The sequence below is a fragment of the Lichenostomus cassidix genome, chromosome 1Aa, assembly GCF_008360975.1.
Source record: "Lichenostomus cassidix isolate B80296 chromosome 1Aa, HeHo_3.0, whole genome shotgun sequence".
NCBI classification, from domain to species: domain Eukaryota; kingdom Metazoa; phylum Chordata; class Aves; order Passeriformes; family Meliphagidae; genus Lichenostomus; species Lichenostomus cassidix.
Window position 1 is genome coordinate 50782870 of NC_139480.1, and position 27896 is coordinate 50810765.

At 38.8% G+C, this 27896-nt stretch overlaps 1 protein-coding gene across 3 annotated transcripts in view; it reads left to right on the forward strand.

Moving 5' to 3' along the window:
• The window catches only part of LARGE1 (LARGE xylosyl- and glucuronyltransferase 1), a 347716-nt gene that overhangs the window by 180226 nt on the left and 139594 nt on the right, over positions 1 to 27896 (forward strand). For all 3 annotated transcript variants that reach the window (XM_085048913.1, XM_085048911.1, XM_085048912.1), the window contains 2 exons: positions 21349 to 21650; positions 27454 to 27536. In XM_085048913.1, the coding sequence (XP_084905039.1) occupies positions 21349 to 21650; positions 27454 to 27536 (385 nt within the window). The remainder of the gene's footprint in view (positions 1 to 21348; positions 21651 to 27453; positions 27537 to 27896) is intronic.

Consider the following 27896-nt stretch of genomic DNA (forward strand, 5'->3'; position numbering starts at 1 on the left):
TCATTTATATATATTGTATAAATACACAGGAAAATACTGAAGTGTTTGTATAAAGAACTGAGATTGACAAAATGTTTCCATTCTAAATGTCCTTTTTAAGAGGCTTAGAGTTTTTCATAGACTGTGACTGTTCAGGATAGAATTTTACACTTTTGATGAAGACCCTATGGAGGAGTTTTTTAATTACTTGAGAAAATTGCCTATTTTTCAGGAGAAAATAATTTACCTTGCAAATATGATTTGATTACTGTTTAACTGTAACAGGAAATAATTTCATTCTTTGTCCCCATTTTTTCCAATTCTGACTTTAAGAAAGTTACCCATTAAGTTGAGGTTTTTTCTAGTACTTCTTTGCTTAGGGGTTTATTTATTTCATGGTTAGGAGAGGACAGGTACAAAGGTGTTGATTTCAATGCTGTAGAGATTGACAAAGGATAGTGGATAAAACAATGTTACCTGTCTTGTTTGGATTTTTTTTTTCTTTGAGTGGGTGATTTCAACAAGACTTAACTTGAGAACCTCACATGTGCTATGAATAGGACCTTTCACAAGGGCAGGTGTCCATGATGTTGAAAAAAACCCCATGCTTTTGAGAAAATGTTAGGTATGAAGATGAGATGCTGTGTAGGAGTAGCAGTAAGTGACCTGCCACTGTTATTTCAGAATGTTCTGAGAAGGAAAGCTATTTCAGCAGGAGATCAATACGGGTGTTTTGGTTATGAACTGTAAAACAATTACCTAGAATTGAGTTTCTAGTGCAAGAAGAGGCTTTGGTGTATTACTACGACTGTTAATTTAAATTCACAGAAGCCGAGAACTTTAGAGTTACAGCAGCTGTGGGAAACATAAGTTGGTAATGTTTACATACACTTCAGAGCATAAATTTCTTAGCATAAACAGCAATACAAAACACTACATATGTGCAAGTGGAGAGAGTAATGGATACTGTGGGAACCATGTATGAATTTGAATATGTGGACTTTAAATATATAACCCCAAGACTGCACTCACTCACAGCTTGTTTCTCAGAATATGGAAGGTATGGAATGAGTTATGTCCTGTTTTAAAATACAAGATCCTGATTCTGAGTAAACTTAAGTGCTTACATAAATCCAGTCGTCTGGGTAACCACACTGCCTGCTGTAACTTCTTCCTCATGTGGTTCACATGCATGTACATTTTTGCTGGGCTTAGTTACTGACATCCTAGAAACTATGCAAACCAAGAAATGAAAAGGAACATGTTAGGCAAAGTGCATTTTCTGACTCAGGGCACCTAGGTTAAGATTCTTGCTGGTTTGTCAGTTTGGCTTCAGCTTCCTGAACTCCCCACCTTGAGCAGCAGAGGAAATTAAGGATTTTCTTTGACTGGATATTTTGGCTTTTATGTAGTAGTTAATACTGGCTAAGAATCAACTTAATTAATTTGATGATGGCTAAGAATATTTATGGCCTGTAAATTATCTAGGACTGGTGTCTCAACTATTTGTGGTTGTTGGCTCTGGTCATAGTAGTTTGTAATAAAAGGTAATAGGTTTTGAGCTTTATGCTCTCTCCTTAACCCACTATTGATCCCTTTGTTGTTCAAACAGTATGTATTGTAAAATAATATGTGTCCACTTGACTGATTTATTCTCTGTTACACATCAGGTCTACATATTGTTGTGTTCATTTCTGACATGTTTGTCGGTGCCAGTTTATAAATACACTGACTCTGATTTTCTTCTAATCCATCAAATTAGACTAATCAGTAAGAAATCACTTCTCTTTCTTAAAACAAGTTTCTTTTGACAACATACCAGTATTTAATTGTGTATTTTATGACTTTTCTTCTGATGCTTGTTTTGACATGAAACCTCTAAAAACACTACAGAGCTGCAAAATATAGGGAACTTTATTTGGACTCTTTGCCTATATTTGCTAAACATAGTAATTTAGGAAACAGCTGTGACCACATGTTGGTTTTTTTTTTTTCCTAATAACTATTTTTGTGCTTTAGCAAAGACCAAAAGAGACCATATAAAAAATTGGAAGTTTTACTATTGGTATGAGTGGGTTTAGAACGTCTTTCAGAAAATCTTCATGGGTGACGAGGTGGGAGATTTATTTACTCTTTTATTTTTAAACCTTTAGTGAACTAATTTTCAGTTTTTCTCTACCCTGAGTAGGGCTAAGTGTATTTTTGATCTCATTTAGAACCTGAGATCCTATTTAACTGCACTATGGCAGTTGTGAGAGCCTGGAGAACATTACTAAGTATTTTGAAACTCATGATGTGAGTTTCACACCAGTGCTTACAATATCTAGATGCTTCACCACTGTTTCCTCTCAAGACAGTTCATTATTATCTGGTTCTCCTGAATGATTGGCAGTGGTTGACACAAGGACTGGGTATGTGCCTTTGCACTCTCAACTCCACTGCAAATTAGAATTTCATCAGTTTGTTCTGGAAGAAACTATGGCTACCAGCAGTCTTTCCAGCATGTCACAAGTGGCTGAGTAGCAGAAGGGAGGTTGTGTCTGCTGGACACACAGAGTTTTTCTCTGCCTTCACAGTGGCCAAGAGGGAGGTCCAAAGGCAGGAGAGAGATGCTGCCTGCTCCCCAGCACAGCCAGGATTCTGGATGAGGTCTCCCACCTTTGGTACTCTGGCCATGTCGTAGCCTCGAGGGATCTGGGAGGAGGAAGCACTGGAGAGGAGCTCTGAAGCTTGCTGGTTTATAGCAGCTCTAGCAGATGTATGGCAATGTGCTGTGCTTTGGCAGCAGCCAGCAGCAGTGCTGTTAGCTGCCAAGACAATTGGCAGCAGATGGCTTTGTCCAATTCTGCCATGAAATCCATTTAAACTAAAAAAAGATAGAGTATTGTACTCGTGGCTGATTCATCACAAGAAAATGAGATTCCTTGTACTCTGATTTTCTAACTTGTGAATTTCACAAGTGCTGATGAATATCCAGATTATTACATAGCCTCCTCTCCATAGCCCGGCACCACGGTCGTGCAAAAGGGAGAAAAGTTGTCTTTTTCTGTGATATCAAAGGCAGATTTTCTATAGTTACTATAGCTGCTAGGATAACTTTTTAAAGTGGATTACAGCCAAGGAAATTTTGGACCCACAGTTCTTGATCTTTTTTTTTGTACAACTGTGTTTCCAAGTCTTTATTTTGGCAGCTGACCCCACCATCAAAACAATACCACATTGCAGCAGTATATGCCATGTGGGATAACTTTTTAAATATAGGTTTTTTGCTGCAAAATATCAAGTGCTTGATGTAGTCTCTCTTCCAGCTTTTCTTCTGTACAGATAATCAGAATTTTCATATCAGTTTGAACTTCTGGCCTCCATGGAACTTACTGAGAAAAAACAATAAAAGAAGGACAGTATAGAAGATGTTCAATTTATACTCTTTTAATGCTAGCCTGAGCCTTACAGAATCTTACATCTCTATGTAGTTTGAATTTTGTTTATAAAATAGGTTTCTTTAAGTAATAACAATGAATACCAGAAAGTATTCATTGTTATTACTTAAAAAATTACATTAAAAATGAATACCATGCTGTTTTTCTGACAAGAGTGATCTTTGTCTCTACCATTCGTGCCACTGCCTAAAGCCAGACAGCCTATACCTATTTCTCTCTGATAGTTGCTTAAAAAAAAAAAAGGCCTTCACAAATTAATATCATTGTTGGACAATTCCTTTTTAACTTAGGTGAAAAATTGTCCTTATGTTTTCAAGAGCTTGAAATAAAATCTAAAAACTCAACAAAATATTTTGCAAAATCTATAGTTTGTATAAAAAAAGCAAATAAATTATTTTGGGTATCCAGTCATTTTTGTGCTTGGACTAAATGCTGGTAATGTAAAAAATAAATGTATTATCTTCAAAAATGTTTAGAAAGCTGAACCAGCTGAACAATTTAGAATAACTTTCTAATTTGTGTTAAAATTTCAATATTAAGTAAACAGCAAAATCTTGGCCATCCTATTTTGAAAGTCTTGAACACTATTTATTTGGACTAGGAATATGCTTTTCAATTGTACCCAAGTGATTTTGGAGCTGGGGAAATAGACCCACATGACAGGTTCCAAAGTGTCTGAGAGCTTTAGGAAGATGAGCACAGCCTATTTGTTCTTGTGACTAATGACTGCCATTCTAAAAATCCCATTCCATCTCCCAAGCTTTATTTATGTGTTAAATTGCTGGTGATTAAAAAGTGCTATTTATAGAAATCCAAAGGAAGGAAGGTGAAAAATGCTGCAGTGGTCTAATGAGTGTATTTTCTCAGAGCACCTCAGCAGCAGACAATCATTTGTAGGTTGTACTGGTGAAGTATTTCTAGCACAGAGGCACCAGTAAAAAAAAAATATCTCTGTATTGAAATAAATAAGCTGCTTCCCCACAATGAAATATACTGCTGGTGAACATGAATTTTTTTCTGGTGTAATTGTATGTACTCACAGTGCTTCCACAAGGATAGCAGTTCAGTCAGGGATTAAACATTTTCATACCCCATTTCATGGCTCAGGAAGTCTCTCTGCAAGCTTAGGTGTACTGCCTGAAAGCCTGAAAAATTCCCTGAACAAGGATTTGGTTATTAGCCTGTTACCAAAGTGAGAGGACTTTTAATATAATAATATAAAATTATCACAGATTGTTGTTTTGTTTTGTTTTTAATTTTCCTGACCTCTGCTGGGAAAAAAATGGTACTCTAAGGACTTCCTATTGTATTTGGAGCCAGTGTAGTGAACAGGGAATATTTTCATTTTAATTAATATACTTACTTAAGAAGAAATTAATGAACTGTTCTTCCAAAAACCTTTTTGTTAGTATTTCCTATCCACGGTACAGCACCACATAAAGATGTTTTATGTGTGAGGCTGCTTGTTTTTCTTCTCTCAAATATGACTTAACTGCTGCATGGTGGCTTTGAATCAGCAGCACAAGAAGTTCTGTTCTGATTCGGGAATTTCTGAGCACAGCCAGCCTCACAGCCACTGTGATGGATGGAGCAGCCTAAAATTAGGCTACATTTATCAAAAGTCACATTTAAGGGCTGACTGAATTGCTTTGGTCTGTTACCTGCACAAAGCAAATCATCACTAGTAGGACAGGGCACTGCCCTCTCTGATTTATTAAAATAGGAAAGAGTGTTCAAATTTCAATTTTGGCAGCATTTCCATTGTCAATATAATGGATGTAAAGCAGAAGTTAACATCTTCCAAGTCAAATTATTGCAGTATACATCAAAATAAAATGTGGGTATGGACAAACTCTCTTTATGGGCATAAAGAGCATGTTTCAGGTTTGTGGGTTTTCTCCCCCTCCCCTCAACACCCCTTGCATTTCCTGAGGCTTGTCTGCTTACAGAGCATTGCCAGGTGCCCACTGGAATGGATTTATAATAAGTCTTGGGATAGCATGTTCAAAAGAATATTAAATCTCACGTTCAAGAGCAAAGTTAAGTCTGTTAGGACTTTCTTTTTAAAGCCATTTAAGCAATCTGAATAAGGATAGATGCCTAAAAGTGCACCTGCCTGCATTTTCTTTGAAAATCTGCTCTTCTCAGGCTCCTCTGTGGCTATTTCTTGTAATGGAATGTGCTTCTAAATCATCTAAGTCATCTTCAAGACCTTATTTTTTTACACAATGGTAGAAAGACATAAAAAAAAATCCAGATAAAAGAATTTCATTGTAAAGTACCAATACAGGGGATTTTTAAAATTAAATAATAGTCATCTTCTCCATCACCTAAATGAAAACAATAATTGAGTGCTTTTCTATCTCATTGTTCTTCCATCTCCCAGTCTACACCGGAATTAGGAATGGGAAACAAGAAAAAAAAAAAAAAGAAAAAAAGTTTTTGATTGCTAGACTTTTCTTGACAGCTGGGGAATAAATTAATTTCAAATTAAGATAAAAATACAGGTTTGGCAGAGCAAGCTGTTCTGGAAAAGAGTTTTCAATCACTGTCTTAATAATTTTGGCCTACTAGATGCGTGGTAGGATTCTCCCTCATCTGAATTATAAAGGGAGTCACCAGTGCTTTTACTGAAGTTAGTAATTTTCTTTTTCTCTCAAAGAAAGTGTTGATGGATATGTCACAGCTTATGGAGGATTGATTGTCTATAAATATATCCATTGGTTTAGATTTATCTCTGATACCTCTGAGTAAGTCAACATTACAGCATTACATTAGAAACTTGAGGTACCAGGTCTTTAGGATTTCACTGTCCCCTGAAACTAGGATGGGTGAGTTTAGCAATATGTGTGCTCTGTAGGTTTCCCTAAATCTGAGTGGTTTGAAGAGTTTGTGTGCTCTCTTTTTATTTTTCTTCAGCAGATGAACCAAAAGTCTACCAGATGTTTTTCGTTAGTAGAATTGAAATTAAGGTCAGCATCTGCTATGCTTGTCTCAAACCCAATAGGTATTTTTGACATCTTTGTCTTAACGGCTCCATTTCTGGGTTTTCATTATGCTTTTTCCCCCCTGGTTCATGTGTTCTCTGTTCTAAATTGGATTTGTGCCCCTTTCATGCTATTTCCATTTCACAAAGCAAGATCTGAAATGTGACCTCAAGCTGCTGATTTTCATGTTTCTCGGAGCAGTGCTTCACTGCTCTCCTCATACTCCATTGCACTAATAGTTTAAGCTCTTTTTCCTGAAGACATACATAAGCCCATCATTGTAGCATGCCCTGGGTTCAGAATTCTCCAAGCACCCAAATTCAATTGGCAAGGTACACTCATTGTGATTTATGGGAAGCTTTATTGGTGGTCAAAAAGAGAACCATTTGCAGAGTGCCCTTTCTGCTACCCTTGTGGCATAGGAGGAAAGTGTTCATCCACCACTTGAAAGTGCCATTGCCTCAGCTGTCCTGACCTGCAGGGCTCATTAAGCCATCATGTTACTGCATTTCCAGAAATGTCACAGCTGAACTGACAGCAATACCAGATGGACATTTTTTCCCCTCTAGAAGGCTTTAATAGACATGCATATACCATACATGCACTAGTCTCACATGCACCATGATGTCCCATGTGTGTCTCTAGGGAATCAGTTTCCCAACAGATACAGAAGTCTCCAGTCGCAAATTTTTCTCCGTTTTTTCCTTTTTTTGTGGTTCCTGGTGGCATAAATTAGCTTCTCTTGTCACGGATCATGTTTTTTAAGACTTGCAAGTGGCAGCTCTGCTGTGACTGTTCTCCAAGCCTTCCTTCCCCTCCTTCCTGAGCTGTATGAATTTGAGTCTGTAGAATATTTCTGCTTTTGGTCCCAGCATAGCCTTCAAGAGCAGCCCTGCTCAGGAAAGGTGTGAGCCACTGTTGTTGAAAGGATGTAACTGAAGGCAGATTTCCCTGAGGCTGTGCCCCAGCTCATTTGGGAAGTTCATACTCACTGCCTGTGAATTTGGTTATATACCTTTCTGTTAAAGAGAAAACAGCCTGCAGAGCACTGATAAATAATCCTGATTAGTTTCATCCATGAACATGCTTCTTGGCAATTGAAGCTATGCAAAAGTGAGTGTTGGTAAGTAAAAGAGACTTGTTTTAATTGGGTTTTCTTCCATATTTCTTCTGTATGTAGACTGTCATTACTAGATTAAAAAATAGTTTTTGGCTGCTTCATCTTAAAACTTGCAGCTGCAGTTCTTGGTCATACCTGTAGCACAGGGCAACTTTAGATTTACTTCACCAAAGGAAAAGAAAATAGAGAAAGAAAGAAAAAAGAAATGTAAAATAAGTGTTAACAATACCTGTGTGGTGTCTACTTTACAGGTTTTATGGTTACATGTATTTGCTATAATTGGTTTTTTGCTGTGGTGAGTACAAACCAGCAAGGATTAAGAAGAGAAACAAGCATTCCAGAGTTGACAAAACAGCCTGAAAAGCCATTCCACAACAGATACAGGAACATTTTGAGCCATAACTGTTTCAGAGTGTGTTTGGTGACTGCTAGTAATAGACTCTCCAGAAGAAAAAAAATTACTCCCACATTCTACAGCCACTGTGTCACTGGGAATTGTGCCCACTTGAGCAAGAACCGAATTTTGCACATGTCTTAAAATATTCGAAAGTGAAGGCTCAAGCTGTTCTGATTTAGGCTGCATTTACAGATGAATTTCTATCTCATTTAGAGAGTCCTCACCTATATTAGATGCTTTATATCTTGAATACTTCTGTCACTTCATCCCCTACTTAATTACTTTCATTCTTCCCTAATTGAGTTTAGGGTAATAACTTTGATAACTCAGACACCATCTGGCATGGGAATACAGATTTCATGAGAAGAAAGCAGAAAAATTGCACTTGAAGTTCAGCAATATTTCTTCCCTTTCTTTTTTTTCGGGGAAATAATCAAAAAAAGGCCTGAAAATATTGTCATTTCACAATTTTCAAAGAAACTTGAGCCTTGTCAAATCCACTGCTGGATAACTACAGAGTGTACCTTAGAATTTCTCACATATGCTCATTCTGTTTAATACAAAAAAATAATAACATGGTTGTAGCTATGTGACTGAGGCTTGAAATTAAGCTTATTTTCCCATCTCTTGTGTGCAGCTGATAAAAGCCAGTTGGTTAGATTAGATATACCTGGGCTGCTCAGTTTGGAAGGTATGAATTCATTACCTAGGCATTTTACACTGGTTAATCCACAGAGCAGGATCAGCATCAGCCTATTACGAGGGATTACAGTCTGCACAGCCACACAGAGGATGAAGAGAGAATTTGCAGAAATTCCAAAATGAAGAGGGGAATTGGGGAATGCTGGGCTCTGAAATTAAGGCATTAAGGATCATCAGGACCTGATTATGAACCAGATGCAAAATGCTCCAACAAGAGAAGCAGAAAAAGGTGGTGCTGGTGAATCAAAAAGGGAAAAGGCACAGCTGTGAAATTAAATATGTGGTAATTGATATCTAACAGATTTGGAGGCTTATATGCTTGGCAGAGTTAAACTTCAGCTTTTTAAGCACTAGTGTGACACAGTAGAAATGATAGCATTTTACCTTTATTTGAGGATTTTTCCTGCAATCTGGACACCCTTTAAGTGCTCAGTATGGAGAAGGAAAAAACCCCATTATGTGTACTGGGGAGAGATCTGTGAAAATAACATTTTTCAGTACAAAACTTTGCCTGCAGAGCCCTCTCAAGGATAATTCCAAGAGAAGTAAACAAACCCTCAATAATTCAAATTGATGATAAATACTTGTTAATTTTGTGTATTTATTTATAAGGTATAATTCTGTAGTCTTGAAAGTTCTGCTGAAGATTACTACTGGGTATTTATGCTACTTTAAATGCCTGACAACTCTGAGGATTATCTTAATTTTCTTTTGGCTGCACCATAGCTGTCACAAACTTGTCACAGGCGCTGGCCCTTCCATTTGCCCATCCTAGCTGACATACCTGCTGTCATGGTAAAGCACAAGTCATTTGAACTGTCAAATTAAAATTTTGCATTGCTAGTTCAAAGTGTTCAAAAGGCATAATTTACTATATCTAAAATGAGAAGTTTTTAAGAGCATTGTCTTCTGATTTTTTTCATTATGATATGTGATGTTTTTTCATCTTCTGCTGCAGGGATGAAAATGAGATCTTACTGCGAAAGAAACAAGCAAAAAGCACTGATATTTTCTCATGTAACTCCAAAATTTGACTTTCCAATAAATCTAAAATATTGCAAGACTTGAAATACAGTTTTAATACAACTTTCCCTGTTGATTGGATTCCATCAGATTGTTCAGGAAAAGAAAGAAGAACATTGTCTGATGGAATTAACAATAAATATTTGTGGTCATGAAATAAGAAACCAAGTTATTTCCATAGAAGTTTCTAGTATGAGGTGCTAGTATGAATTTTAAATATTTACCTGGTGAAGTTACAGTTTCTCCAAAGAGGAGAGACTCTCTCTCAAAACAGAAGAAATCACATTCAAATATCCTGTCTATTAGAATTTTACTGTAAGTGACAGGATACATATTATACAATGTTAGAAATCCAGGATTTTCTTCAGAGGAATGCCTACAGTCAGAGCTGCTCTAACTGTACTGTTTTAATGATAGTTAAGACCAGAAGAAGGCACAATTTAGAGAGGAAACTTGATAGTAATAGGATGGTAAAGTGTTCTTAGTCTGTTGTCTGCCTCAGTTTTTCCTGGGTTGATGGTCATAATTTACAAGGCAGAAGTCCATGATTCCTTATTTGCCATGAGGGTATGTATTGCAGCAGCCTGGTCTTAAAGGGGAAAGGGATGTAAACAATTTTCTCTAGAATTCACTCCACACCTTTATCCTATGGCAGTTCTTAACAACTGATTCCTGTGTCTATATTATTTCAAATTTATATAGAATATATAGCTAAAAATAATGACTAAGATCCTTCCCTTTTCCTAAAACAAGATGGGAGCAGGTGAGAAAGGAAACCACCGTTTTCTTCCTTCTTTTGTTTCCTTGTGTTATTGTTTCTTTTTTTGCTTGACCTTTAAAGGACTTTTACAGTTGCAGCATTTTATGTTATCTTTTGGTTTTTTCCATGTCTGGTTGTTCTTTAGGCATCAGGTGTGTTGATTTGGGTTTTTTCAATATGAAACAATTTTGGTCAAGACTCTATCTATTCTGCTTAGCTGTTAAGACAAAAGATATTTCAAGTGGTAGAAGTGAATAAACTTACAATTACACTAACAAAGGAAGATGGATAGATATCTTTAGTGAAAATCTGTCAACAGAAATAAAGTGCAATTGTAAGACTAATTGACCTCTAGACACAACACAGTACAGTAATTTTTGAAAAATGCTTCCACCTTTATCTTCCCTTTGCTCTAACACAAAAGTTTGTCATAGACATCAGTTAGTTTATAGTATACATCAGTGTAGAAATTCAATGGCCATTGGCCCTGACTTTGTCCAGTCTACCTAACAGAAGCATCTTTAAAAATCCCACATTTTCTGTACTTACTGGTGAGGTCTCATACAGCATATTGTACTTTTGAGGGGAACACCTGGAGGTAATGAAAATTTAGGAAAGTAGAGATCTAGCTGAGAAAAAAAGAGGAAGTGTTTACTTAAAGGCATGCAGATCCTGTGAATATTGAGCACTACTGCTGTAATTGAGCAAAGCAACTTTATTTTATAACAGTAAATAAGCATGCCAGTGGGGTTTATTCTAAGAGTAGGCATATTCTTTAGAAATCCTATTTAGGATCCTAAGTGTACATTAAGGTGTTTCTGTGCAGCACAGCAGAAATGGAATTAGTCTCAAAGATACCCCTCATCTGTTAAAAGACAAAACCTTAGTAAGCAGAACATTTAAGTCTTGCTCCCAGTTCGTGGTTTTTAACCTTAATAAACTTTTGGCTGCTCGAGAATGAAAAATGTCATTTGCTTGCTTCACAGGAAGCTCAGCAGATTTGTGATGGGGCACAGGGGACATGGCCCACATTCTGACCTAAAACTGTACAGCACTGGGTACATTTGTGGTGCAACATAAAAACTGCTAACACCACCATGCTGTATACATGCAGATATCATGCAGGGTTACACCTGTGCTTGTTTTCATCAGTCACCAAGATGGGCTTGTGGCTACTTGAAATAGGATTATGTTTCTGATCTGCTGTCTTTAACAAACCAAAAATGTAATAGAAAAGAGTAATTTCCTCATGTTTTGTAGGAAACCCAGGTCACAGAGCAGATACATCTACCTGATATAGCTATCAGATACATCTGATAAAAAATCAGTTCTTACAAACTTACTATATCTTCGTAGAAGAAGCATCTCTAATAGATTAAAGCTAAATATTTTTAAAAGGTAAATTTTAAGTAGGTTGGTGTAAAAAAGAGGTTCCATATGATATGTCAATAGAGTCTGCTCACCAAAAATATATTGTAGCTCTGGGGTAGATACTGGGTAACCTGCAGCTGATTCTGAAAGCACTGTTGACTTCCATGAACAAGTCATTGCTATTCAATATAATTTTAACTTCTGCAAATAGCCTAACTAGTTGCCCTTAGCTAATTTGCGTACTGTTGTTCCAGGGGTATTTCTTCTGCCATGACTCATTTTTATATCTACTATTTTAATATCATGTGTGTTGCATTTCTGATGTTACAGCCATGGCATGTAACCCACCATCTGTATCACTGCTGAGATGTTTCTTTCCTCTGCAAAGTGTGTTAGCAATTCTGCTGTATATAGTACATGATGATCTGGTATGACATTTTTCTTCATGAGGAGGACAGGAAAGTAACTCCTGAGTTATTTTATCTCTTGTCATAAGTGAAGATAAATGTCATAACACTGATCAGCCTTCATGTGTCCTGAATATGCAGTTATTTGCATTTTCCCTTCACTTTTCTTTGGGACTGAAGTGGCTGAAATGACAGGTGCAGCAAATGAAGTGCTGAGAATGTGTGGGGAGAAAAGAAGACTCAATACTGAAAGCTATTAATAACTTTTGCACTGTTATGTCATCAGAGGAATAACACTGATGTCTGCTTGTGCAATCTTCAGATACATTTATAAAGAAGAGAAATCACTGATTGGAAAATCTATTCTTTGCTCCTTTCCTTTATGTTTGTGTGCTCATATCTGTTGTTGTTGGCTTGAGCTCTATAAGATTTGAAGGTTTTTGCAGATCTTGGTACTGCGAAGGAAGAAATGCTGCGGTGCAAGATTTGGATTTTTTTACTTACTTACTTATTTATCCTTGAACAATCCTTGATGCTCAGTCAGTATTCAGTTTTCTTTTTCAGCAGCCTCAATCAAAATACCAGCACATGGTTCTCTGATGGCATCTCTGTGCCAAGGGAGATTAAGGGATATAACAAGCTTTTGAGCAGGTTTCAGCATCACCAACCAGCCTGAACTAATACTGCATCATTTCTGTACTTGTGCTGAAAGTCCACTTTTGCAATTGTGTGTAACACTGCAACCAGGTGACTTCCAGCAAGGAACATAAATTTTCTATAACTAAATTTTAAACTATTTCTGAAAAAAGAGTGGCTTTCCTAAAGGCTGACCACCTGCATTCCCTTAGACCTCCCTTTTTCAGCCCATCTCCCATGTTTAACTAAAGCCAAACTTTTGCTTTACTTTTGCTTTACATTTTTGTTAATCAAATAAATAGATCTTTTGCTTTACTATTCATTGTTGTCTGATAAAAAAAGCATTGGGGTCTGTTAATAGTAAGCCTATGATGGACTCAAACCAAAGTGATACCATAGCTACATGGACACACAGGTAGTTTTGTCACAGATTCTATAAAGATCTTCCCGATTCTTTTCCATGTTTCTTTATCCCTAAAGAACTGTGCCTCTGAACTCTTCAGATGTTAAGCAGATCTGGGCATGCCTTGTCTGTCATGGAATTTTGAAAACATGGAGAACTGACCAGATAAATGTCATCTACACATCATGTGCATGGTTATCTGTGTTCTTGACACTACAGTTAATCAGCAGGGCATGGCTATTACTGATGACCAAGTACCACATTCAGGAAATGAAATTCTGATCTGGAGAAAGTAAGATGAGAAAAAGCTTAACAGAGAATGACATTATGATACTGAATTTTCCTCCATGTCTGGAGGTCACTGGCAACTAATGGACCAAATCTCTCCACTGGAGTTTGCTGGGTATCTTCTGAGTTGACCAGGCTACCTTGTCACAGACCAGTTGTTGTACATTTTTTAGGTTGTAACAAAGCTTAGAGAAATATATAGAGGAATATACAAAACTGTCTTTTGTAATATTATTATTCTGGTCGAAACGAATGGTTGCATTTTTCCTCTTGTGCAGGGTTAGGAATGTTTTCCACTGTAGCTTGTAGATGCCAGTGTGTGCAAGTGCATTTCTTCTGAATGGTTGGCCTGATGAGAGTGAGGAAGGATATGCAAAGCAGACTCTCTTGCCCAGGTTCCCCAAATCCAAGAGCTGTACAATCAGGAAATGCATTATGGCATCCATTGTTGCTTCAGCAGGGAAAGCGTGCTTTACATATGCAAATACTGCTCAGAAGTTTAACTAAATAATTATCAGCTGGAGTCTGTATTGATGAGCAGCTGAGGCTAATCATCAGCAACGGAATTAACTACTACTAGGCTTGCATTGAGCATGCTTGTCTCTTGCTTGTGGTTACTGTGGCAATTGTAGAAATATAGATATATATTCTCTAAGCTTTTATATACTTACTTCTTGTACTTTCTGTCCTTGTAAAAAAAACACTGTAAAATGCTGTATTTTAGACTTTTCCCCTGCCTGTCTCTTCCACAGTCTATTACTGAGCAGGAGCCAACAATAGAATAGCTCCAGTCTTTTACATCCCACTGCCATGAATGATAGTCACAGTGCTGTGTACAGCTGCAGTGACACATTTGGGCACATGCTTTACCTCAGAGAGCTGTAATGGCTGCCTGCTGCTGGTTATATGTTCTGCTATATCAGGGCCAGTAGTTAACACAAAGCTCACACCTGAACATAGAGGAATGCATGGGTCTAAGATATCCAAACAGTTAATGGAAAAAGAGATGCTGCTTCTCCATAGGATATTTTCAGATTAACAAATCCCATTGTTTTCCCTCCCACTCCTACTGTACACCAGGGAAATTCAGCTGGCTACAAATACTTACCCTGCAGATATCATTCATATGCCTTTTCCTAAGTGTGCTTTATTATTCACATCACACTCCTACAGGCCCTCCACAGCTTCCCTTCTAATTATTCCCTGCTTGCCCATTCCTATGAATAACCAGTGGCATTCACCCACATTCTGCCATTTAAGGCAGTTAGTAGTCCGTCCTACTATGAATTGGATTTCTCATTTTCCAGGAGGTGCCACGATTTATTTAAATTGGTCCAGATTGAAACTCTAAAGATTTATAATTGGGTTGTGGAGGGTTTCAGCTTCAGGGCACAGGCACCCACTAGACAGTGGTTTGTCTCTACCCCCGTAGTGGAGGTGGTGGAGGGGATTGCTTCAGTACAGAGGCAGCTGGGCTGGCTCAGAACAGCTTAAACCGAGTTGGATGTGTTGCACTGCAGGAGGTGAGAAGCACTGCTGACCCTCTGGGTCAGCTTAAGCTATGGGAATGGTAACCTTTAACTGAACGGTGATTTGTGTCTGTAACTGATTTAAAAGGGCTCGTTTATTTGTACCCCAAGAGAACACTGCTAATTTTGATGAGGTTGTTTATGACCAAAAAGTTACTGCTGAGGGATGGCCAGTCATTGCCTCTGTAGAGAAGAGTGTTTGCCAAAAATGCTGTAGGCAGCACCTCAGAGCCTGGGTAGTGTGGTCAGAGGACAGAAGGAGCACTGACCCTCTCTCCCATCACGGGATGCTCTGCAGTGTACTTGCTGAGTGTTGTAGGAGATTTCCCTGCAATAGCCCTTCAATATCTGAACATGTAGATCTTCCAGGCTGTCACATGGGCAGTCTTGACCTACGTGCAAAGCTTTTGAAAAGAAAGAGAATAACCCTCTACCTTTGAGGGGAAGGAGCTTCCTTTTCTCCTCTTTCTCCTCTGCTTCCCAACTGCTAAAGAAGTGGTTTGCCAAAAAAATCAACATTTTTACAGGAATGGGACTTGGAGAAAATAACAATTTGTCAAGAGCACAGATGGCTTATTTAGAATCTAATAGGTATTAAGACATTATTTTCCCCAGGCTTTACTCCTGATATTGATAATGCGTTATCTTTGCCAAGTTCCCCTCTTGATAACATGTTATCTTCGTCAAGCCAAGTCCCTGATAAAATCTTATTTTCCCTCAGTGCTCACTCTGATAAGATATTATTTTCTTACTTCTCCACTGTCAGTGGAAAGGAGGGAAATGTTATTTTTAGTCTTTTTCTTGAAGAGGCATATATTGCCAAGGCAATGCAAAACAGGGAAACAAAGAATTAGAAGAAAAAAGAAAAAAGTTATTGTTTTCTAGACAAGGAAATAAGCAAATATTTTAAGACTTATGGCCCCTTGTTTTGGATATGCTAATAAGCTAGCATTCATAACTAGCTAATAAGCCAATATTTCATTTGAAAAAACAACCTGTTTAAAAAAGCCACATCTGTTTCCAAGAAGGATGTGTATGTTTAGATTTTCTTTCCCTATTTCTCCCTGCATTCTATTGGTACATGCTTTTCTTTACCTAGTATGTTTTACTGTTTACCATCCCTGTTATTCCTTTTAAAGGTATCAGAATTGCATTCACTCAGCACATAAACAGCTCTCTGCAGTTATGCAACATGATGCCATCATTGATGGTAGAACTGCAGAGCCTTTCTGAAGCACAGCCCCTTCTTCATGTTGTGTGCAGAGCAAATGCAGCAGTGCAGCCAAAGTGGCCCTTGAACCACTCCATTTAGTTAATTCAACAGCCTGGAAGTCATGCCATGAACAAGGAGGAGAGTATTCAAAGAAAATGGTCAGCTTCATAGTTTATGAAGTTGAATGTGCCCTGGAAAATTGTTTCTGTCCCTCCCATCGACTTCATTACGTTGTGTTCATAAGACAAAGCTATTGCAAGTGTATCTAAGTACTTTTGCCCACATTTCCTGGATTTCCAGCCTGCAGACTCCTGCATTACAGAAGTGTTAAGCATATACTGTTGCATTTGTAGCTGTCCTCTGAACAAATGTAGTGCAGAAAAGGGGAATATTTGTTGAAAAACTGTATCAGACCCATCTCAACTGTTTATCCAAGACTGGTACCTTCTGCATGTTAATGACTCCAAAACTTTTTGCCTGACTGTAAAAGAGGGACATAGTACCACCTTTCCTTTAAATATCTTTGAAAAATAAGTTGCTGTGCTGCATTTAAATATATAGTAATGAGCATCATAGGCCAGTGAGGGAATAAATAAATCTCTTTTTCATAGCAGGGTATGTATGTGTGATCACAAACTGAATGAGCTGAAACAACCTGCTAAATAGCTGTGATCACCATCCATCCTATGCATGCAGTGATGCTGATATTCTTTGGAAATAAAGAGGTGATCATGCAATTAATGATCCTGTCACCAGACACAAGGGAATGACAGCAAAGATTAAACAGGAGATCATCATTCTCCCATTTCCAAACTTTTAAGTGTTTGACTTCAGTGGCTGGTTGACCCTGGCTGGACACCAAGTGCCCACCAAAGCTGCTCTATCATTTTTCCTCCTCAGCTGCACAGGGGAGAGAAAATATAATGAAGAGCCCATGGGTCAAGGCAGGAACAGAAAGGTCACTCACCAATTACTGTCACCAGCAAAACAGACTCAACTCAGGAAAATTAATTTTATTTATCACCAATCAAATGACAGTAGGGTAATGAGAAATAAAACCCAGTCTAAAAAACCCACTTTATTTCCCACCTTCTTCCCAAATTAAATTTACTCCTGATTTTCTCTCCTTCTTCCTTGTTAACAGTGCTGGGAAACAGGCAATGGGGGTTGTGGTCAGTTCATCACATGTGGTCTCTCCTTCCTCCTCACACTCTTGCCCTGCTCCAATCTGGAGCCCCTCTCATGGGAGAAGGACCTCCACAAACTTCTTCAAGAGGAGTCCTTCCCACAGGCTGCAGTCTGGTGTTCTGTGGGTGAAGGGTTTCGTGTATGATACGTTTAATTTCTGAATCCACGGATTGCAGAGAGCTATTTTCTAGAGGGATATTTTGTTCAAGGAACGGACACTGAGAATGTTATTTCCCTGTATATGAACAGCAGGCAGTAATGTGACTCTTTGTTGGCCTGCAGTTGAATTGAATTATTCAGGTTTGAGTTCAATAAACCATGTTCATGTGCTCTTAAGCACCCTTAACAGCACTGGAATTGAACACAAATTTAGTACTTAAAGAACATGCTGAAGTTCCCAAGTGCAATTACTGTTGACTAAGTACAAGCCTGATGGTTGATTGGCATCTCCAGTGAAAACAGTTTCTCCTAACTAAATAACACGTGGTTTAACACATGTTGTCCGTGCCAAATCCTGAGAAGGACTTAATACTGATGGAAGTTCCTCTGTCAGAGCTGAGGAAACTTGTTTGGACTGCATGAAAAGGCTTGGTTGTTATTTCTGGTGCTGTCTCTGTCTAGTGGACATCAGCCTTCAGTGCTCTTATTGTGACATTTTTCAGTGTTACAGCTTTTTACCTCTGACACTTGAAAAGCATGAGCTTGTAATGGTCTCATACCACTTTAGGATGAAGGAGTTCTGTGTTCACAGAGCTGAAGTAAACTGCTTGGAGTGTGTTTCACTGTTAAAATGGTTGTTTGGGCAAGGTTTTCTACTTACAGTTGAGATCACACTGCAGTGTTTCACAAAAAGTCATTGGAGAAAAAAAGAGCCTTGCTGAATATGAGAATAGGCACTTTGGGATGCCTTAGCACCTACTCATGGAGGGACATATAAAAGTACCAAAGTGTTAGCAGAAAGGATTTCATTCATAGCTGCCTATATAGCCAGGACCTACCGGAGCAGCCAGCTGAGCAGAAGTGCACGGAGTAGTAAGGTGTTAAATGATTAAAGCTGAGCTAGAAGTCCAGAATAGAAGGGATAGTTTATCTGCTTACACCAGGCTTTTATGTCTCTGTAGTCCTGACTGCAGTCTTATTTTTCTTTTCCCTTTGGAGTTCTCTGCAATGGTCTTTATGTGGGAAAAAATAATTGTGCAATGAACTTGAAATGATTTTGTGGCTTTAACAGGGGGACAGTCATGAGAGTGGTTGCCTGCTATACCATTTCTTTCTGCAAAATATTGGCTTTTGGTTAAAATTGTTATACTGCTAGTCATCAAAATGTGCAGAGATAACGTGAATTTTCAAATCTGAACAAATGTGAAATGGAGGAGTATCTTGTATCTGTAGTCAGATAGACTGGAACACTGTCTGAGGGCAGCATAACTTTCTCTTACCTAAAAAGCAGCCTAGAGTTCACTGCCATCAATTAGTTCATTTTAGAGGCATTGCACACTATTAGGCAGGGGATGAATAATAACTAAAACATATAGAAACCTCTAGACCTTGTAAAGATGCCAAAAAAAAGTAGTTTATGCTTGCTAGGAAACAAAATGTAAAACGTTTTTAAGATCTCTCAAAACATGCTCCTTAAATCTATGGGCCTCAGAGAGTTCCTAACACAATTTAGGCATTTTAGTTCAGATCAGGATTGCTGAGAAAACTCAGGATCTCTGCTTCTATGCTTTTCTTCTCTGAATCCAAGTGAATTTTCCTTTCCTACACTCTGCTTCTTTCCCCCATACCCAGTTAACCCTTGGATAAACTTCCTTTTCTCTGTGGCTCTTTCCTGAGGAACTTTCCAATGCCACTGGGTCCTTTTCAGGACTATCACCTCTCCAAGTCTGATAACTACAAAGCCAGGAGCTTGGTTTTAATGCCTATCCTTTAGGTTTTGTATGTAAGAAGGACAATTCCACTGCTTGAGTCCCTCTCCTTTCAAATGAACTGTGCTGGATTGCTTTCTGATGGCTTTATTTTGTCCTGTGTCCTAAGGCACTTTGCTTAAGTATTAATGAAATATATTGCCTTACATCCAAGTGATTTCATATATGCAGAAATATTCACTAATCCATAGAATTCATAACTTATATATTCTCGAGTTTTCTGAATTGTTGCACCTAGTGTGATGATAAGTCACTGACTGCTGTCAAACGTGAAAGAATTATTCAGCTTTGTGTTTGGGTTTTGTTTTGTAGACAGTGGAATTCTGCAGATCTTTGTAGGTACAGTTGCATTGGCACAAGAAGTCTGAAGTAAAAGACTTGACACAGGAAAAAGAAATTAAATCTGAAACTGCCCAAGTCCAAAAATAGAGCAATAACCCCAAATGAAGAATAAAAAATAATAGCTTTATTATTATTTATTACACCATTCAAAAGTGTACTACTGGTTTCAGAGCACAGCAATGTTCCTTGTAGTGTTCCCTGGGAGATCTTCAGTCCCAAAGTCACACAGACCTCATTATGTGTTATGTTATTTTATTTTGATTTAGATTAGATAAAAACTGCCTAGACACCAGCTCAGAGCACTCTGCCAGTTACTATAAACTATAAAATACAAGTGCAGTGCAATCAGTTTAACTCTTCTACCAAGCAACACACACAATCAAACATCAGTGGTCCCTAACATTAATCCACTTACTCCTTCTGCAGAGATGAGATGAACACACGGTGCTTGCACTACCTTGGAGAATAGTAGGAAGGGAGTCAAGGTAGTGTGTGTTGCTGTTTCCTTGATAGACAACAGCTCTCCAGAGGCATTTTGCCCTGTCTGTATATTGACATGTCCAATATGGTAATAGAACAAAATCAAATAGAACAAAATCAAATAGAACAAAATCTTGCCATCAGCCTTGCCAACCTCTGATGTGCAAAAATTATGAGTTAAACAATCTCAGAATTTATGAAAAATACTACTTTATTTCTGAGTATTAAGGTCAAACTGTTCACTTTTGGTTTTATACTTTTATTTCATATGGGTCCTGGAATTGTCACGTTATTATTTGCAACAGAGTTGGGATGTGCAAATATACCAAATACTTTATGATACACCTGAGAATAGCGAGCAATATTAGCCACAAAACAATTAGTAAAAAAACCCAGTTTGGTAGCAATAATATACTGAGAGGTGATAGTAGAATGTGTTGCTTTGGTTATGGATCCTGATTTCAGGTAACTTCTCTATTTTATACTTCAGCTCATTTCCAATGCTTACTTGAACAAAGAAAATACCAATTTCATGTTTCTAGTTTGCAGCTTTTTGTTTAAAGATGTTGAATTGAAGCTTCTTATATTTTTTCCGAATTCCCCTGAGTCTTTTTAAGCCAAAATACTTCCCAGAATTTGACCCGCATGTGTATTGAACATTTCTGTCCTTCTGAACCTCTTACTTCTCAGCAAGCACATAATACTATGTTGCTGAATAAAACCCATCTGTTCCTCGCATGTGAATCAGCTGGGGCTACTGTTTGGCATGAAACAGTTGCCAAAATGCTGTCATTTGACTGTGGAGGAAGTGGGAATAGGAAAATTATTTCATCTTGCATACATTTCTAAAATATATTTAACTGTATATTAATTGTCTTTGAATTAAATCCTCATGTTCTTGACTGTCTTCCCAGACTAGAGACTGGCAGGCCGCCCTGTGAGAACAAAGAAACACATGCTTATCTTTTAGTGAGGTTTTAAAATTAGTAGGACCTGTAACTTGTAGAACTTCAGCATTGTCCAAGTTTACCATGCACTTAAAGCACTGGAAGTGCCAACGTGGCTGCATTGGAAACATTGGCATCCCGGCCAGCATGAAAGGCCAACGGAGCTTGGAGTATATTGTGACAGCAGTGTGTGTTTCTTGTCGTGCAGATGGGAAGCCAGTGTCGCTGTCCCCGCTGGAGTCGCAGGCGCACAGCCCTCGGTACGCGGCGTCGAGCCAGCGGGAGCGCGAGAGCCTGGAGGTGCGCGTGCGGGAGGTGGAGGAGGAGAACCGCGTGCTGCGCAAGCAGCTCAGCCTGGCGCAGAGTCGAGGCTCCGCTCACCACCACGGCAACCACTCCAAAACCTACTCCATGGAGGAGGGCACGGGCGACAGCGAGAGCCTGCGGGCCGGCATCGTGGCGGGGAACAGCTCTGAGTGCGGCCAGCAGCCCGCTGTGGAGAAGTGCGAGGTAAAGAAACAGCAGGAACCCGCCAGAAACAAAGCTTCATCCTTTAAGGACGTAGCAGATCCCTGTCTCCTTGCCCCGAAACCTTTTTCTCCAAAACCAGCCTCTTAAAGGTCTCCTGTGGGCAACTTCTTAGATAATTTTTAATTATTCTTTTTTTAGAAACCTCTAACACATTTCATCGTTGGAATATCTTCTGAGTTACTATTTCATCACAGGTTTTTGTTTTTTTCATTGTTGTGTCCTCAAACCTGGTATAAAAATCAAAGCTTTGTTTCTAGCTGACTCGAGTACAGCTCTGCTGATAAAGACCTGTGGCAAACTGACCCTGTGTGTTTTAAATAATAATGACTTCAGAGTGCTTAGAAAAACCCTGTTTCTGTGTCCACACTGGAGCAGTTCAGGGTTTATGATTAATTCAGTTGTGGGTCATGGAGCCAGCCTGTACTTTTGACTCCCTTTCAGGAGTGTATCTGTTACTGTGGGAGCAGGGGCTTTGTCTGAGCTGTGCACAAGCAGTGTGCTTGGCTGCAGAGAACAGCAGATCTGCTTCTAAAACAGTTTTGGTGTGGTTGGTTTGGTTTGGTTTGGTTTGGTTTTCCCCATTTTATGTCAGTACTTCTACGGATGTCATCCGGATACTTAGTTGTCAGATATCTGAATGATGACAAGTCCAAATATGGATAGATCCAAAACAGAAGGTCTCACTCAAAGGCCTTGTGCCAATCTCAGCTGATAAAGTTATCAAAAATAACTTCCTCCATTTATTTCTACAAAGAGGGTGATACCATATCACCTTTTATCTTGCTTTCTGCCACTTGGAAGATAAAAGTTGAAAGGAAATTAGTGGGAGAGGAAAAAGAAATCCTAATTATCTCTTCAGATAAATTCTATTGAATGGGAAAATATCAAATAGAGTTTGAAAATGAATTGCTGCTTTCCAGTTGGATATCTTTGTCCATCAGTGTAGAAAAAAGGAAGCAACATTATCATAAGGAGAGAGAAAGGGGGGTTTTTGTTTTTCATTTTCACTCCTCCAGATAATGAGGGTCTGATTTTCCTCTCTGTGAGGTTTTTGACATTTCTTTTAATCAGACCATCAATCAGCAAACTTCACTTTTCTCTTATTATTATATCAAGGAGTGATGAGCTGAATCTCAGTTCTTGGCTGTTCAATGTACCAACCAATCTGGGACACAAAAATAGTAGCTTAAAGTAGGGATAGTTTATTTGGCCTTAGAGTTTGTAATGTGTTTTGCCAATGAGTTGACTTGCTCAGTGGGGTTTAGCACTCTGCTGGAGGCAATGTTTATGTAAAATACGAAATCTCACATTGTTTGCCATCTCCCTATTTCATAGCACACTATTTTGATCTCAAATTAACTGCTTACTCTTTTCTTAAGGAATTCACTCAGTAATTCAGTTACAGGAATGGAAGTTAAAATTAAACTTCCCTACTATCAGATTGTCCAAGGGTCTCGTCATTTATCCTATTAGTGTAGATTCTGGGCCTGTGTGTGAGTGACATCTTGACACCATTCACCCTCTGGTTTTTTCAGTGTTTCAGATGTATAAACAAAATCTGTTTGCTTCTGACCCTGGAATATATCACAGCAAGAGTCAACAAATTGGATAGTGAAAAACAAGTCCTTAAGAAGAAGACTGTGGCTCTGGGGGAGACTATGAGTGCTGGGCATAGGTTGCTCATTTCATTGAGACTGTTCTTAGAGATTTACTGACGATAACATTTCAGAATCTAATTTGTGATGGTCTTTAATGGTGATTAAAACATTTAAAAATGCAGTTGCAATGAATGAACATTAAATCTCTGATAAAGCTTAATCTATGTGATAATAATTGTGATGTATATCAAATAGCTGTGGGTTTGTTGCATTCCAGCCACAGCTTGCTGCTCTGTTGCATCACAAGAGAGCTCTTCTGATATTGTAAAATGGACCAGCGTTATACTGCAAGGAAAAAATCAGACACCCAGACAAGGGGCTTCTCCCTGGAGGGAGCAGATGCCTGTCATGCCTTCCCAGTAGTAGACAATTTTAACATAAACCTTGGAAATATAAGTAAGCATCGTCCTTACAAAGATGTCAGCACTAACAGGCTTCAGAAGGAGAGCATAATGCCAGTGAAAGCTAACAAAATTATATGCTTCTTTCTTAGTGTTATGCCAGTGTCTTTCTAGCTTGTACCTTCATAAACTGAGCATTTACTTGAGTGTGCATTTATAAATATTTTTGAAAGAGATTATGTATTTAGAAATTGGTAATTAGCAGTGTATCCTTTAGTGGGTTAGCAAAATACTTAACATTTGAAGCATTTTTACAGGCATATTTGTATTGTTACTGTTCTCAACAGTGTTGTTCAATAGGGTTAAGTGTGAAGTGCTCCACAGCCATCAAGAACAGGTCCTCACCAACTTCAGCAGTGTAACACATGTGAAGCAGATGTTATCTGCCACTGGGGGAAAAAAAAACCAACCTGGAAACAAACACAAGCATTTTGTTACATACTTTTAATATCTCTTAATCACATTCAGCAATTACTTATGAAGGATTAAATATCTACATTGGGAAGCCTACTGGAAAATTATTGAAGTATGAAATGTCTTACCAAAGATTACTTTTAATTATAAGGACTAACTAGAGGTTTTTAAAAATCATTATTTTTCATCATTCCAAAAAGTAGCCCAAGGAGGAAAAATTATTGCATATGTTCATCTAGGCACTGTATACTCCTCATCAGTACAGGATCTAAATCCCAGTTCTTTGTGTGGTTTTGGATATTTTCTTCACATTAATACTATCCCAGAATATATATTGCATTTAGAAGCAGTTTTTCCTGGTGTGTAGTGGCTGAAATAAAGGTTTCTGAACTATGTTAATATGCACCTTGGTATGACTTAAACTCCCTTTGCACTCAGTTTGGTCCTGCAGTGACTTCTGGATACCCAGGCCAGAGTGTGACCAGAATTGTCTAAAACTATCATGGAATGACAGCAGTGAAGGGACAAGTGTAGCATGCAGAGCCTTGGTGTGAGGAGTTTGGTGGGACATGCTGAGCCAAACAGGCAGGCTGACACTTGCTGTGGAAGTTGGTTGTGTGGCTTCACTCCGTGGTGTTAGCTGCAGTCATTGAGCCTGGCGGTTGTGTGGATCACAGAGGCTGGTTCTGGTGGGATGGGGGATAGAGTCTGCTAGGCATCTGCAGATGGAAAAGAGGAGTTTGAGAGAGGTGACAGTGTTCAAAACCTGAGAGGTGAAGCTTACAGTAGTATGCTCAGGAGGGTGCAAGTTCTTTTAAGTGCTTCTTCCAGACACTATTGCCCTGTCTTGCCAGAATCTGGGTTCAGCCAGCTGCTCTCAATCAAACGTGCATGTGGAACGAATGTGGAGAAAACTGGGAATAATGTTTTTTTCCTTAGGATGCAAACATCTGCAGATAGTTCAGGTTGATGACTTCATTTTAGCCTATGTGTTTTTCCACTGACTTTGTTTAACAGTTAAACAATGAGAGCGAGGAAAGTGAATCAGGGAAAGGAGAGGAATAGTCTTGCAGCATGCTGCAGGCAAAAACTTGAGAAGAAAAGGTCTAGATTTCTGTTCTCTTGGAGGATTATTGCTCTTCTGTATAACTGATTACAGGCAGGAATAGAAGTGATATGTAATATCAAACACCACAGAGGGACTGAGCAGAAGGTACATGGATGCCTGTGTCTCTGAGCTGGAGAAAAAGCATTCAGAAGAGTAGCAAGTGCTGCCCTCACTGTGTCCTGGCTGAAGCAGCATCCAAGGCAACAGCAGCTGCTAGAATACAGCAAGGAATGCATGCTTTCAATTCTGAAACAAACTGATTTAGTAAAAAGACAACAGATGTGGGCAAGTCCTTGACAGAATAAACTCTGATTTGGAGAGGAGTTGTAGAGAGAGAGCCTTTGAGGAGAGCTTTTCTGGCAAGTATAGGTATCATAAAATGATGTTGGCATTCTGTGAAAATGTCTGGTTCTTCTGTGAAAACCCCTAAAATGTTTGTGTCTGGTCCAGTGCCTTTAGGTGAAACTTTTAAAGCGAGGATGAAACTATTCTCAGTTAATTTGATTTTAATTGGCACTGAGGGGAAGGATCTTTGGTCTTCCAAAATTCTGAGAAGGAGCAGGTGACAGAGAGGAGGCAGTATGTGCAGGATCAGGAATCAGTGCACCCACAGGAACCCATGCTGATGAGTACAGTACAAACTCCTTCTGCAATAAAAGTCTTTAATAAGCAGCCTCTGTTCTCCCCTCTTACCAAAGGAGAGAAACACAATCAATTTTTGCCAAGTGTTGAGCATGCTCAGCTCCCATTGACCTTAATATAAAGTGCTAATACCTCACAGAGCTGTTGCCAAAATGTACAGCAGGATCTTTTTATTTCTCACACCTCTCTGGACAGACAGTTGTCTTATTAATTCAAGTCCTCCTAAAACATCAGATCTTAAATATGCCTGAGCTTGTGAAGCACACTAGGGCTGGAGGCAGCTGTGATGTTCATGTGGACTTTCTACAGTGGCACAGCCGCTTGGCAGTTGTATGATCCAAATTGTGCTCTGTACCAGGTGATTTTAATGGATGGGGCTGTGGACTCTTCAGATGTGCCCACCACATGCCACTTCTTGTCTAAGTGTGCTTCTATTACAAGCCAGGCTTTGGGAATCTATGACTATGTGAGGAGGCAGAATTCCTCATTTGTTCTCAGCATAGTGGGCATTCTGTGGAAAATGAGAGCTGTGTGTGTGAGAAACCAGCTAACCAAGCTTCAAATGGAAGCCAAATGAGGCTTCCCTGCAGTTTCACAGCTGTGTCCCCAATGGCAGCTTTGTGCTGACAGCATGGTGAACTCTGCTTCATTTCTGTGACCACTAAGAAACAGAAGATTACAGAACCTGGAGTCAAAACTTGCTGGGATTATTTTTTTTCTGTCCCTAGGGAATAGAAATGGCTAATTCTAAAAGCAGAGCAGAGTAACGTAGTAGCATTTTTCAGACTAGTACTTACTGCCTAAATAATGACTCGTAGCGCCTTTCAATTTTCCCTTTCCTCCTGAAGAGATGGGGAAACCTTTGCCTCATGTTAAAAGGGAGGTAAAAAGGCACAGAATATGATATAACTCACCAGTGTTGTGAGGTGGAGAGAAGGTGTTTGTGGGGGTTGTGTTTAACTTCACATGAATGCTGCCCACACTGGTAGTCACAGGCAGGGAGGTGGCTACCTACCTTCCCAGCTTGTGTTCCATCATGGCACTGGGATGCATCCAGCCCTGGCAAACTGATTGTCACAGTCATGTTCATCCATGAGAGCTTGCTCACCGTCTCCTTAGTGGCTGTGCATAAAGACAGAAATAACACAACATTTCTGAAATCATATCTGCTTCTAATTATCAGATAAAATGTTAAACTTTAGTTCAGATGAAAAATGTCTGCATGTTTGCATACTCAGAATTTTGTGTGCTGCTTGCTTGGGGAGGTTGTGTGTACATTTATGCACACATGTCTTACCTAGTCAATGCAATTTTGTTCAAAGATCTGATGTATTGTAGGGATAGTAACGACTTTGGAATGATGATGGTGCTATAACTCAATTAAGATGTTTTTAACAAACTGCCTCAAGTGGGCTGCAAACAGCTGCAAAACACCCACTCAAATCTCTAACAATTGCAGCACTAAACAACAGCAGTGTCATGTGTGTGCGCTCCTTGTGGAGTGACGAACACAGGAGCAGGCTTTAATTTTTGTTCTTTTTGTTCCTTTTCTCCCACAGACTATCCACGTTGCCATTGTCTGTGCAGGGTACAATGCCAGTCGGGATGTTGTCACACTTGTCAAGTCTGTCTTATTTCACAGGTAAAGGTCACTTTCTTTCTTTGTTGTATATTATATATCTGAGCATGACTAAGTGAGCTTTTTCTAGATCTACTCTCTTACTTCAAAATAAAGTCGGATTCCCTTCCCTAGTTCCTTTTTCATTTTAAGGAATGAAGCATGAAATTTATGACCTGTGTGAAGATTTCCACAAAATAAAAATCACAAATAGATGGACCTGTGTGAAGATTTCTACAGTGAATTAGAGTGATCAGAGATCCACCTGCTACCCCAGGTTCATTGTGGGAATAGGGACAGTATCTATCTTCACTGTAAAGCATCTGCACGCTCCTGAATGCTGTAAAATAATGATAATGGTAATAACAGTGTTGTATTCATTTA